Below are 15056 nucleotides of genomic sequence, written 5' to 3' on the forward strand. Positions count from 1 at the left end.
AGGTGCATAGAATTGGGACATGAAATTCATTGAAGACTTGCTCAAGTAGTGAGAATCTCTAGTCAAATACTACACTAGTTATATATGGGATGCTCTTCCCCACCCATGGAGTGAAGTGAGTTGGTCCTTGACAAAGTACTTCACTTTGGAAGGTAGGTTCTCCATTGTTCATTGCTACCATTTTCTCTTTACAAGTGCATCTTAGGCAATCATTTAATTATCCTTCATTTCTTTATGATAACTTTATTTGACAATTTTATTTCCATTGGTGCTTCCCCTCCTTTACAACAAGGCCTAACTTAGTACCTTTAATAGTTCAACTTGGTATATACCCCTACCAATATATTAAACCCTAGTGGTTGAATTATGGAACATGTTGTTAAAACTCGTATAGAGAAAGTTATGATTAAAAAACCTCCCACATCTTCTTCTAAACCATTTGTTAAGTCATAGAATAATATTCCTCCCACTACTAAGTAGGTAATGCAACCTAAGCTAGCGAAGACCCCCATTATCAAAAAAATTCCCCAAGTCAATATTATGGCCCCCAACCTAGATCTTATGTAAAATCCAACAAAAAGAGGTCCCTAGACCTCCATGAATTGGAGAAAATATTTTTAATCCTTTAAGAAGGTTGCTATGAAAACCCCCTGTAACTATAAAGTGAAACGTAAAAATGTTAAAGTCAAGTTTGAAAAAGATAGGCTCTTCATTAATGCAAAATATGTGGCTAGTGGTATGGACCATACTGGTTTTGGTGATAACCCCATTTCTAATGTCTATAGGATAATAATGGTGCTACAAAGGGTATGGCTAAGAGTGAGAATTTTTTTATAAAGCCTGCTTATCCCCCTTCCTTCAATGTAGTTAACAGTGCTAGAAGGTTAGTTGGGCTTGCTAGCTTTTCTAATGGAATTAAGAAAAAGGGCATTGAGGAGGGCGATGATATTCTTGGTGATAAAGGGAAGGTAGTTGAGAAGATTCTTTCTAACTCTCCAAATGTATTGAATTTTTTTTTTGAAGAGGAAGATTCTTAGCTTGAGGAATCTAATAATAATTTTTGAGATTCTTCTTTTCATTCGAAGTTGCTTGAGGTGAATGTTTAATATTTTTGATGTGTTTTCTCAGTTTGATTCTCTTATTGAGAATAAGGAAACCATGAATAGGAAAGTTAATAATTGTTATACATGTGATAATAAATGGGTTGAATTGAAGGAGGGGATTGATATAATCCAACATAGAATGAATAACTATGAAGAAGCTTGGAACAAGATTATCAAGATAAACAATGACATATTACAATGCTTTATCTCTAGTTTTGTGAGGCTAAAGGTTGATCTTAGGAAGATAAATTATAAAGACACTAAGGGGGAGCCTAAGAACAAAAGGAGAGCTAAAGAAAGTTTGTAGGAGCATGTAGGGAACCCTGATTGAGAGGTCAGTTTAATTTTGCTTATCGAGAATCAATTTAAAAAAAAAGCCCACCTTAGATTTGGTTGGTATTTCCTCCATGTTTTTCTATTGTTATTTTTGGTGTTGTTTCTATGCTACTTCTTTGAAACATAGACCTATGTTTTTTAGATATTAGTTTTGTTGGTTTTTTTGTTTCATAACTCTTTCATTTTTATGAGGGATTAGGACCCTTGTTTCCCTTTTATGTATCAAAAACATTTCTATGTATTTTTGTTATATTCTAATGAAAATGGGGTGTTCTAAATGAGCAATATTTTAAGAGAGTTTAGATATTATTAGCTAGTTATAATTTTATGTTTGACTAAAAATAATTCTAAAAATGGGTTGGTGTATGCTTTTTATGTTGAAGAATAAAGAGATTTCATAATGGTGTTCTTTCTCCATTAGACTGTGTGAGAATTTTTTTATCAACATTTCGGATCACATTTATCTCTCTTCTATCCTGATGATGGATCACAATGTGTGATCCAAAACATTGATACAAAATATTCTCATACAATCTAATTCAGAAAGAACAACATTATAAAATTATAGATTGTGGAAATATGATATCATTGAATAAAGAGATTATCATATTTTAGACTATCCAAATTCTATATATGTATATTAAGCTAATTTTGTTGGAATTATAGAATTTGTTGTCTCATTTATTTTGTATTGTGTAGGTCTAGAAAAGAGTAGAGTTATGTCAAATAACAAACTCCTTTTTAAGTTAGATTAAGCTATAAGGTAAATCCTAGTCAAAGAAAGGCCAGTCATTGTTTTCTACTTGGCAACAAAAATCTTAGACTCTGAATCTTCCTTGAATCTTCCTTATTAATCAATGGCAGGCCTGTCTGTCGTCCTTGTGAGTTACCTCCTCCACCCGTGGCTGTCCACTTATGCACAAACAACCTACACTACACGAACAAATCTGTATTCGTTTTGTATAGTGTAAGAAAAGAAAGAGTAGAGATTTGTCAAAGATCAAACTCCTTTTTAAGTTAGACTAGGCTATGTGATGAATACTACTAGTCAGGCATTTGGCCAGAGTCCTGGTTTTCTACTAGGCAACAGAAATCTTAATCTTCCCTCCCTCCATGGCAGGCATGTCAGTCGTCCTTGTGCTTTACCTCCTCTTCCACCCATGCCTGTCTATTCAAACACAAACAACCTTCGTCTTTCCTAGACTGACTGGCTTAACCAGTAGAAACTTGTCAAGCCTGTATTTGCAAGGGAACGCTGTAACGAAACCCAATCTCATAGGTATCCGCCTCACCAATCATTCAGAATACATTACTGGCAGTGTTTTATACTCAGAAGCTGTGCGTATGAAAGAACGAGGGTCCAAGAATGCAACTTTATCATTCAGCACTACTTTCGTTTTCGCCATGGCTCCATCTTCACAGCATTCGATAAGTGGGAATGGACTGACATTTATCATAATGCCCAAGAAATCACATAAGGCTGGCCAACAAGATTCATACCTTGGCTTGTTCAATTTCACAAGCATGGGACAACCTTTCAATCATCTGTTTGCAGTAGAATTCGACACGGTAAAGAACCCAGAATTCGATGTCATCAACGACAATCACATTGGAGTAGATCTCAACTCTCTTCATAATGTAGAATCTAAAACTGCAGGTTACTGGGCTGGTGATCAGTTCATTCAATTAGATCTGAATGGGAGAAGGAATATTCAAACTTGGATAGACTATGATCATCTGCAAAATCAGCTCAATGTTACCATAGCTCTCGCTGGATCACTTCGCCCGGAAAGACCTCTGATATGGAAAAAAAATTTGAGTTTGTCGAGCATTCTGGAGGAAGAAATGTATGTTGGTTTCCTGGCATCTACTGGAAAATTCGTTCAAGAACATTACCTTCTCGCCTGGAGCTTCAGTACTAATGGAACGGCACCGGCCTTAAATGCATCTATTCTTCCATTCTTGACAGACACAGGATCCAATTCCAATAACCTAATATCCCCGCTAAGAGTCGGCGTAATAACCGCTTTCGCTGTTTTCCTAGTGCTCGTGGTTGCAGTTGTGTGGTTTAAGAGAAAGCAAAACAGAGAGCTAATTGAAGACTGGGAGATGCAGTATTGGCCTCATCGAATTAGCTACAAAGATTTAGCTATTGCAACCCAAGGGTTTGGAGAGAAGCAAGTCTTAGGGTTTGGAGGTTTCGGCAAAGTGTACAAAGGAATCCTTCCTAGTAAAGGCTTTCAAGTGGCTGTGAAATCTATCTTTCGAGAAACCAGTGAAGGAGTGAAGGAGTTCATAGCAGAGATTTCAACTCTTGGTCGTCTCCAGCACCGGAATCTAGTGCAAATCAGAGGGTACTGCAGGCAGGGACAAAAGTTTTTCATTGTGTATGACTTCATGCCAAATGGAAGCCTGGATAAGATGCTATTTAAGCATCCTTCCCGAGTTCTAGAATGGGCTCAAAGGTGCAGAATTCTCAGGGACGTGGGTGCAGGATTGCTGTATCTTCATGAAGGATGGGAGCAGAAAGTGGTACACAGAGACATCAAGTCTTCCAACGTTTTGTTGGACTCAGATCTTCATGCAAAACTGGGGGATTTTGGGCTTGCTCGTCTGTATAGGCATGATGGGAACTCCCTAACCACACGTGTGGCTGGAACCCCTGGCTACATCGCTCCAGAATTGGTAGCCACTGGAAAGGCTACCACCAGCACGGATGTATTCAGCTTTGGGGTTTTGATGTTGGAGGTTGCGTGTGGAAGGCGTCCTGTAGAGTCTCCTCTAGATGATTCTCAAGTAATTTTGTTAGATTGGGTGAGGGAGCTGTATGCCAACAATAGGCTCATGGATGCTGCTGATCCAAAGCTTGGTGGCAATTTTGTTGAAGATGAGATGGAGACAGTACTCAAATTGGGTCTATTTTGTTCTAATCCTCAACCAGAGGCAAGACCTACTATGAGACAAGTGGTTCAAATACTGGAAGGTGAAGCCTCCCTTGCTGTCTCTGATGTTCCTCCTCATTTGTGAATTAGAGGAGTCATCAGATGCTTTCTCTTCCAAGTCCTTGCAAGAAACTTGCTTAATAAGCTTGAAAGCATGTTTGTTACTAGTTATCTTTCTTGCTGCAAAATGTGTTTTATGTAGTTCTAGTTAGTCATGAGGCTGTGTGCAGAATGTTGAATTTATTTTTCAGACTTGAATACTTCTCTTTGCCTTTCCTATTTTTGTATCTGGTTTTTGATAAGCATTACAAATATTCATTTTTCTTTGATACCTGCAAATGTGCACAAGATCACGTGTGCTGATTCATTTTTTCTTTAATACCTGCAAACTTGAACAAGATAATGTGTGCTGAAATAATAATCCACTAAAACATACGAGGTAAAATACTTATGTTCATGCCCACAAGTAGTGTGTTAAGAAGGCATTTTTGTATGGCACATCTGCCTTTTCATGCCACAGAGCTTTTAAGAAGTATTTAATCGTTAGAAGTGTACCTTGGTTTCAGATGTGGATGCTCTGCTAAATAAGAAGGGGCACAAATTGTAATGATTGGAATCTCTTTTAAGATTCTGAGGTAGCCGTTGTTCTGTAGACCATTTGTTATTTTGATCCTCATGTAACTAAACCCTAACGAAGTGAAATACAAATACCAAATTTTGGCTTCTGATCCAATTAGAGTTACCGAAGCCAACAAGTTGAGACCTTTTAGAATTGCATGATAAGGAATATTAAAACTTCTATTACCTTTCACATATCTTAATATTCTCTTCGTTTTCTTCATATGAATTTTGGATAGTCTAGTCATATACCTTGAAACAAGATAATCTAAATAAGTAATTAATGATCTTGTATGAGTTAGAAACATCAATCTTCCAACATTATTTTTTGTAAGTTGTTTCATCATCTAATTTAGTAATATCTTCTCTACATAACCCAACTCCATAAGTAGATGGAATAGATGTTTCTTTACATTCAACTGTACTAATTTTTTTTAACATTATCTTTTACATATTTTATTTGATAGATAAAAGTTCTATCATCACTCCGATGAACCTCATTTTCTTAGAAAGTATTGCATGAGACCTAAACCTTTCATTTCAATTTTGTTCGTCATTAACAATTTTTAATTTATCCCTCATTTAAAAACTACTACCCATATACAACAAATCATCAATATAGAAACCTCATTTCCTATAGTAAAGAGTAAGCCCACTCTTGCTTATGTTGAATTCAATATACTAAAACTAACCATTACTCCTAGCATATCATCTCTTAGTGTTTGCTTGAGGCCATACAAAGCATTTTTTAGATTGTATATTTGGTGTTATTATTTTTTACCTTGCACTTCAAAACCCCATTGTTGTTTGACATAGACTTCCTTTTCTAACTACCTATTTATGAAGACACTTTTAATAGTAAAACCATTATCTTCATAATCTATACATATTTTTGTATGAAGCCTTTTATAGCTAACTATGCCTTACATCTTTCAACACTCCTATTAGTGTTGTACTCAATAGTCTCAAGTAAATCTACTTTGTACCAATATTTTTCTTCTCATGTGGAATCTGTGTAAGTTAACAAGAATCATTCCTATTAATAGAATTTACCTCTTCTTGCATTGCTTGCATCCAAACCTCATTAGTACATGCATATTCAAACAATGATTGTTCAAAATTAACTTGTGAAAGTAAAGTAAAATTCATTATCACCTCTCAAATTATCTTCATATGGTTGACTTACACTCTAATAAATGTCATTTCAAATTTCTCTCTATCTTGTAGAACTTTGAATTGAAGCTAGACTTGCACTAGAATTAAAAGAGGCGCTACTTTATGGACTTGTAGTGCTAGAAACTAAAATATTAGTGGACTTTTTATTAACAATATCATCATTGAGACTATCATTAAAAATAGATTGTGACTTCTCAACATGTCTTTTTTGATGTTTATAAACTCTTCTTGCATAAAAAATCACATCTCTTGACATGACCGTACTTGTATTAATAAGAAGATTTTACAACCTAAACTCTTCCTTCATAAAAAAATAATATCTCTTGACACAAAAATATTACTAGCGAGAGGATTAGACACCTTGTGCTCACTATATCAAACAAAAATGTATGATTCACTTTTTTTGGAACTAAATTTATGCTTTTGGCCAACTACAGGAACATAAACTTCAAAATAATTAGCATTATTCTTTCTCTCATACTAGGCTTGTGAAGGAGTCATGACAAGTGCACTAGTGAGACTTTATAATTTGAGAATATACATTACTATAGCAACTACATAAGCCCAAAAGAAATTACTCAATCTCTTGGTTTCTAATATAACCCTTACTATTTCCACCATTGTATGATACTCCCTTTCAATGATGTCATATTTTTGAGGTGTGTGAGAAATGGTGAGTTGTCTTTAGCTGCCACTAAGATCACAATAATCCATAAAATCTATTGAACAAAATTACCCTCCATGATTGGTCCTTAAGAACTTTATTTTATCATCATTTTCATTTTTTCATTAAGGCTCTAAACTTGTTGAATATATCAAAGACTTGTTATTTTGGTCTTAAAAAATTAAAAACAAACATTTTCACGAATAATCATCATGACTTACCTCTAAATATTGTTTGCATAAGACTACATATATAAAAAAGAACTAGTTATAGTTGATAATGGGTGCTTTTTGAATTTTTTTCTTTTTAATGTAAAAATCATACATTTAAAAATTGATGTTTATTATATCTAAAATCTTGTTTAAGCATTTGCATTATTATTTTAGGAATGAGACACATTCATTATGAACGTGATAGAAACCAACTCCACAAATGTAAACATTAAAGAAAAATAGTAATATAATGTTCTCACCTCTTTTATATATCTTCTTGATTTATATTTTGTTCTAACAAGTCTTAAGAAAAATGTTAAAAAAAAAAAATTAAAATGATGTATTATTAAAAATCTTGAGATATCAGAAGTTTCTTTTAAAAACACATTTTTAGATGTAATATTCAACTTAAAAAAAATAAAATGGGCTTTCTATCGAGACACAAAGAACGAATCGATCATCAACTGAAAATTAGAGTTAGATTGTGGTATGAATTTGTAAATAGTAATTTTAATTTGCAATGCAAATTAATTTAATAAATTGTGGTCTAGCAATGCTCTGTTTTCCTCTGTTTTGGAGGTGCTGACAATTTTAGTTTAAAAAATAATTTTCTAGACTACCGTTAGATATATATACACCACTTTCAAACCCCTGGAACTTTCAGGTGAGCTGGACACTGTGTATAGAGGAATTTTATTGGTTTCAAACAGACCAAAATGGCGCTCCTCCTCATCTCCAACCTCCTGATTCTCATTGAACAGTGAAAAAATATACGTGTCAATTGCCCTTCCAGGTCTCTTTGGCGTTCCGGCGTTGGACAAAACATGCTTGATGAGATTGTTGTTGTAAGTTCGGGCATTGTCCACAGTAGCCACGACATTGCCTGCAGAAGGCCACCCGGTTTCAGTTATCACAATTGGAATATTGGAATGTCCCAGCTTTTCCATAGCAGATATAAAAGTGTCTACCATAGCATCGAACAAATTGTTATACATTAGACTGCCATCGTTCACCACAGTACTCATCGATCTGAACAATGCATAGTCTGCAGAAATTGAATCCGGGTTGTCTTTGTAGCTGAAGTATGGATAGACATTGGCCATGAAAGGGGAGTCATTATCTGACAGAAACTGAAGTATAGAACTCATATCCTCACCAAATGTTCCCTGAGAGGGAGGAAATGAACTGTTCAACACGGACATTGCGTGTGGTGTAGAGACCTTGATGTCGTTCTGCAGATTGGCGTTTCTCAATGCCGTCTGAATGTTTTTCATAGCAGGCAGGAGATATGAAACGTATGCTCTATTTGCAAAAACCTCGTTTCCCACTGCAATGTATTTGATGTCGACAGAAGGATAGAATGCTGTAATTTTGTCATTCATCCATCCGTTTGCTGCAGCTTGATCACCTGCAATCTTCTCAACCTCAGCATTACCGACTGCCACAATCACTTCTATTCCAGAATTCTGAAGAGCCTCCAGCGCGCCCTGATTTGCATCGTATAATCTCACTTTTCCTATGTTGTTCGACTTCAACAGATTCACCACCTCGTTTTGAGAAGGCAAACTGTCTGAAAGCATTCCATAGCATACTCCTATCATGTCACCATCTGCTCGACTTAAGAAAGAAAGGATTTATTATTTATATATGTGAATATTAAGAGATTTTATTAACATGAAATCAATACAATTTACTTTCAGTACAACAAAATTTAGTTTAGTTCAATTGAATTTTTGAAGTTAATATGTGGGGGTTTTATTAACAGGTTATTTTCATAAACTATTAATACTAAAATATAGGGGAAAGTATTTTATGTGTTGTTTATGTGGGCATTACAACGTTTGCTTTTCCTGTGTGCTCTCCATTATTCCTTTTTGGGGAATTTTGTTTGCTATAGTTTCTGACTGATTCTGTAACAGAAATAAGATCCCGATTTTCCTTGAGGATCCTAATTTTCCTTTTTATCTAATAAAAAATAAAAAATATCTCTAAACTATAAGATTACAACAGCAACCGATAGTAGCCACCTGATAATATTGCAAAACAAGCATATCACTAGCAATTGTGAAACCAACGAGTCATTCTCATGGTAGGTGGAGCTGTCAATCTGCGATTATAAATTCCATTGATTGAAAGAGCAATCTGAGCCAATTCCATTGAGGGAATAATTGATCCCACTGACTCACCCAACCCATGAAATCCAAAACCTTTTATCGCCTCCACCCTGATTCCCAGTTCACACTACCCTAAACAGTCTTAAATCATTTTCCAATAGAGGCATTGTGCATCCACTAGTAAGTTCCTGAATCCCTGTACCTAATTTTTTTTTTTGGCAAATTTTCTCTAGTGTCTGCGTCTTCAACATTAATTTCTGAATCGTACCATCTATAGCTTTTATATCAACCTTAAACCCAACCTCAGGCTCCTCGCCCTTTTCTCCTGGTGTTCTCCTGGTGCAGAGGACTTGTCAGGAAACCCACATTATCCTTGTCCTCAACATCCATTTCAACAGGATAGTGCATCAAGAGAGCAAGGAAAGTTTCATGTACAACTACACCACCCATTGTCCATGATTCTATAACAGGAATAGAACCCTGATTTTCCTTTCTTATCTAATAAAAAACTTATAACAAGATTAAACCAGGCTCTCAATTATTCCTTTTAAAGAACTTTTTTCGTAATTACCTCCTATTCTGTAACAGGAATAGAACTCTAAATTTCACTTTTTAATCTAACAAAAAACATATAATATCTGTCACCCAATAGTAGTCATCAGATAATAATAAATATTGCAAAACAAGCAAAGTACTACCAAAACACATTAGGGCAATTGTGAAACTATCCAACGGGCCATTAACAATGTTGGTGGAGCTGTCAATCAGTGATTAAAGCCCTACTATAAACTCCATTGATCGAAACTGCAACCAATTCCATTGAGAGAACCGCTACCTCATCCAACCCATGAAATCTAAAGCCTTGCATCCCATTCACCCTTTACACTACCCTAACCGGTCTTATCATTTTCCAATAGAGGCATTGTGTATCCACTAGTAAGTTCCATAATCCATGTACCATATTTTTTCTTACAACCACACAAATCTGTTGGCAAATTTTCTCTAATGTCTGGATCTTCAACACTAATTCCTAAATCGTAGCATCTGTAACTTTTATATCAATTTTAAATCCAAGCACAGACTCCTTGCCCTTTCCTCCTGTTGTGAAAGGACTTGTCTGGAAAGCCACATTATCCTTGTCCTCAACATCCATTTCAACATTACTTCCATGCACAACTGCATCACCCGCTGCCACTTTCAACATTCTTAGAAAATCATCCATAATGGTCCCTCTCGGCTGAACACATATCAAAACCAAATTCATCCCATCCTACCCATCATAAACTTCCATGCTCCAACCTGGATGTCTAAATATTGATTGCCCACAAGAATGAAGATAAAATATGTTTCATTATCAATGGGATAAGACTGCCTTAAGCACCGGTGCCAATTTCAACATGATCATTTCCTCTAGAGGCTTTGACATGCCAAATGGGATGGCCAAAAACATAAAACCTAGCTTTAAGGTGGTTGATCAGAAGCTAATAGCTCAGAGCTCAATCAGGCCAATCTTCCACCTCCCTCCTTTCCAGATAAGATATATCATTAAGATTCACCCCTTCATTTGTCAAGTAATCCAGTATCCCACTCTGTGTTAGGTGCCCCTGTTTTTCTTGCTTGCACAGGACTTATATTGGGGGTGGAGTTAGAAAATTTCCTAGATTAGTACAGGATATTTTGCAGTTAAATTTAGATCCGGACAAAAGTTTTAAGGATAATTTCTTATTCTAACTACCAACTGTTGTTTAAAAAACTAATAGAACTACCAAATTTTGGAACTTCAAATCTTAGGCTTACCCAAAATTCATTAGACTATCTGCTTTAAAATACTCTGAAAATTTTCATATCTTAGAAAACTACCCTGTATAAGATCACAACCTAACAGATTTTCTTAATTTGAATTAAATCTATCCATCCAAAAAAAATGCTTCAAATATTATACTTCCTTGTAATATATTGACAACAATTGTATAAAACTTTATATACCCTGAATATATAACTTGGCTGCAACAATAATGTGAAGTGAAACAACTGAAGAAGACAGCAATTCCAATTTCTTCCCTATATGCAAATGAGCGTCTCAATAAGAGTGAATCTCACCTGCATGGGTTGTGTAGAATGAAACGATAATGAGAAGAACCAAAGCATAGCAGTCCTTATTTCCTTGCAGGGAAGCCATGCTGCTTTGCCAGACCAGACAATTCCTCCAGGCCGAAACATATAATTGTTTACCATCTACGTTTTGTAAGTATAGAGAGAAAAACTAAGATTACCCAAGTCAAGTCAGAGTCTTGACGGGTGGAAGAACGGTAATTGCGCGCAAAATCAGAAGAAGCAGCGAAAAGTCGCCAAAGTCATCCTCTTCGTTTAGTTCGAGTCAGATTTGAATAGGAACAAAACAAGATTCTTTTATTCACGTTCTCTAACAGTAAAAGGGGTTCACAGATGTACATTCCGATAAGAATTCCTTTTATATTTGTCGAACGCGTATTGTGGTGGACCAATAAAATCACTGAGATAATTTGATGTATGTGTATCAGGGAAGCGTACCAGTAGCAGTCACAGATTTTAAAAGGTATATTAGATTTTGATTATTTTTTTGATTTTAAAAGGTACATTAGATTTTGATTATTTTTTTGATTGTCTTTTTATGCAACTTAATTGCTTATAGCTATTGTTTTGGGTTCTGGGTAGTAACTATGCATACTGTGAGATCCGCTATGCGTGCAAAGATAAAAAAGTACACTTTTCAAAGTGTCACCTGATATTTGTTTAAAGATGCCCCAATAACCCTGCACTCAATTCTTATGTACAAATGAGCCAATTATGGTCCAAAAAAACTTAAAAATGAGCGGCTATTGGTACAAGTGTAATATTTTTATTTTTATTTTTTTAAAGTTAGTAATTAGGGGGTTGGGTGTGTAAGGAGTGAACGGTTATTAGAACATGAACGGTAACTGGTAACTGGTGCTCTTCGCCTAGGGAAAAGGATCTAGTAGTTGAGTGTGTTTCAATGGCTATGATAGTGTTTGTTGATTTAATGTTCATATTTGTTAATTTATTGTTGGTATGAACTTTAAAATTGTTATTGTGATGATGACTACCCATAATTGAATGAAATGTATCCCTAAGCACTAAAAAGCAATGAATCATGTGATGCCACGTTAGCGCACAAGTATTGGTCTCACTTTTGCACAAGTATCGATCTCACTTTTTTTTGGACTATTTTGGACACCTTGGCAAAAAGCATGCTAGTGTGGCATCATATTTGATGATGTGGCCTTGAAACCTTAGTTATACACAGGGGACTTGCCAAGTAAGTTGCTGTAAAATATTGAGAGTAATTTAAAATTTGTACATAGGTTTTTGAGAAGCGTAAAATTAGGTGCTCGACTACTAGGTCCTCTCCCCTAGTTTCTTTTGCTTTCCTTATGTAAGGATCGTAAAAAATTGATCAAGGGACAGAATGTGTATTTAGAGTGTTGGATAGACAAAATGTCTATTTCTAAGTTAAAAAATTGGATAATTTTTTTGATAATCGTTTTTCTTTTCTTATGTCAATTATAAACGTCATAACTATAATGATGTCGTAATATTCATTAGTTCCATCCTAACAATTTGTATTTTCATCTCTAATTATGAACTTCACATATTTTCTAGTGTGAAAGAGGCGATTAATATGTTTATTCAATTTAACTTCATTTCCACATTACTCTTGAGATATATCATGAATTCAACAATCAATAGTTAATTTTATATATAATTTGTTAGGGCGTCAAATTGTAATAAACTCTCGATATTTAAGTTTGAGTGAGTAAACTTAATAGATAACAAATTACATTGTTCTCTATATCTTATATAATGAGTTGGAGGAATACCTCAAGTGAAGATTATCGTCTACATTCAATCTCATTTCTTAAAGATTTTAAGAGTTACTTAAAGATGTGAGTTAATTACTATTTATATTATAATAATTAAAATTGTAGCATGCTTTCATTGGTTATTAGTCTTTGTATTTGTGAAGCAATTATATATTATAAATTTTCTTACTCAAAGTAAGTATATATATTTTTAATTCACAAATTTTAATCCAGTTGAGATTCTTAATGATAAAAAAATTTCACATCTTATTGCAACCTTTATGTCAATTGATGAATTGAAGAGAACTATCAATTAATAGCAATTATTAATGTCTTCTTTGATGATTTTTAAGTCACTCTATTTGTGGATTTATTGATTTATAACTTGATTTGTTTGCAAGTGGGTCGTGCCATATTTTTGAATCAAAAAGAAGTTACAAACTTATGTAACTTAAATTTCAAGTAAGAAAAATAAGCAATCAAACCTTACACATTAAAGATTACAATCAATTTACATTAAGAGATCATTATTTTTATTATAATCATCTTTGATAAAAATATATTTCCATAATTTAATATTAACCTATAAGAAGAGTAGTGTACTAAGGGAAATTATTCAGTTTTAAACCAAAAATAATATGAAAACACACGGTTCAGTGCAAGAAGCAGAGTCCACTTTTTGGCCAAAAAGTGGAAGTGTTTTCCCTGATTTTCAGATTTTGTCTCATTTGAGCTTAAATTTTGAAACACTTAGAAATTGAATCTTGGAAAAAGTCTATAATATAAAAGATAGCCCTCTGAGTGTACTTTCCAAATATGTAATTTATTTTAATACCCACATAATAAAAAATAACTTTTTCAATGGAGTTCTAAAAACTATGTTTTAAAAATGTCTGTTTCAGGACCATACCATGCATGTGTACGACCCACACTTTTTGACACAATTAAAATTATTTTCTCAAACCTTTTTGGGAAATGGTTTTTAACACATTGAAGATTGATGAACATATTTTTTTATATTTTTTTTCTAATATTTTTTTTAATTAATTTTTTAATGACCGTAATTATCTTTTTAAAAATTTGACGTGTACGACCCACATAATTTGACGTAAACTTAATTTTTTTTATTTTTTATTTTTTCAAATAGAAAAGAATTTTGTGTAGATTGATGACATATAATTTTTTTTTCAAAATTCATTAAAATAAAAAGTTATTAAATTAACAAAATTAGTTAATATTTCAAGTTTTTGGACCCGATTTAGTATAAATTAAATGAAAAATAGTTAAAATAATTAATATTTAAATAAATTTACATATTTAGAATCTAGACAATATAATCTGAAATGGGTTTTAATTTCGTATAAAATTCTCTAATTACAGGCATGTAAACTATTTTAGAAGTTCATATTTGTGCTTTCATTCATGGAGATTTGAATTTGCAGGGCCATCTCTTAGGTGTGGCCATCCTAGGCCTATCCTAGGCCTAATCTTGAGCCAAGTGACAGGTTGTGGAATCAACTTTCACAGAACAGGGCCCCATTTTAAAAATTGGGGCCCGTTTATAAAACAGGGGCCTGTTCCTTTTTTTTATCGTTGAATTTAATAACGGACCCCCATTTTAGAAACGGTGGCCTATTCCTAAATAACCGTTACTGTAAAAAAAAAGACAGATTGCATCAATTTACCACACTATCATTGAAATCCGTATTGACAAACATTTTTTACATCATTTGGCAGTACTTTTTAATGGGTATATGCATGAAGTTGTGGTACCAAAAAGGTGCCACACTTCAAAAAAAAATTAAAAAGCGCATAAGGCGCACACACTATAGGGCGTGCACCCTATAGGCTTGGTACACCAAGCCTATAGGGTGTGCGCCCTAAAGTGTGCATGCCTTATAAGGCGTGCGCCTTATGTGCATTGTAAACTTAAAAAAAACCCTGCTCCGCATTTTGGATGCATTCTGCATTCCAAATCCATGTTTTGGCGTTTTTGGGTGCCATTTTCTTGTGCTCACCCTTTGTAAAAGC

General features: G+C 34.2%; 2 protein-coding genes across 3 annotated transcripts; one reads left to right on the top strand and one right to left on the bottom strand.

Annotated features, from left to right (window-relative positions):
• The first annotated feature begins 2561 nt into the window (after window positions 1–2561).
• Window positions 2562–4466, top strand: LOC131043066 (L-type lectin-domain containing receptor kinase SIT2-like). The gene has a single exon (XM_057976410.2). It carries the CDS (start codon window positions 2562–2564, stop codon window positions 4464–4466), a length of 1905 nt encoding a protein of 634 aa, XP_057832393.2.
• A 3001-nt stretch (window positions 4467–7467) lies between these two features.
• Window positions 7468–11545, bottom strand: LOC131043067 (glucan endo-1,3-beta-glucosidase). 2 transcript variants are annotated; one of them, XM_057976413.2, is made up of 2 exons: window positions 11266–11545; window positions 7468–8668 (listed from the first exon to the last, which is right to left on the bottom strand). In XM_057976413.2, exon 2 carries the CDS (start codon window positions 8650–8652, stop codon window positions 7663–7665), a length of 990 nt encoding a protein of 329 aa, XP_057832396.1. In that variant the 5' UTR covers window positions 8653–8668; window positions 11266–11545; the 3' UTR covers window positions 7468–7662. The 2 variants fall into 2 exon arrangements, with proteins under 2 accessions (XP_057832396.1, XP_057832395.1); XM_057976412.2 differs by having other exon boundaries at window positions 7468–8660; window positions 11266–11544.
• Window positions 11546–15056: the final 3511 nt, after the last annotated feature.

Source organism: Cryptomeria japonica, chromosome 7 (assembly GCF_030272615.1).
Source record: "Cryptomeria japonica chromosome 7, Sugi_1.0, whole genome shotgun sequence".
NCBI classification, from domain to species: Eukaryota; Viridiplantae; Streptophyta; class Pinopsida; order Cupressales; family Cupressaceae; genus Cryptomeria; species Cryptomeria japonica.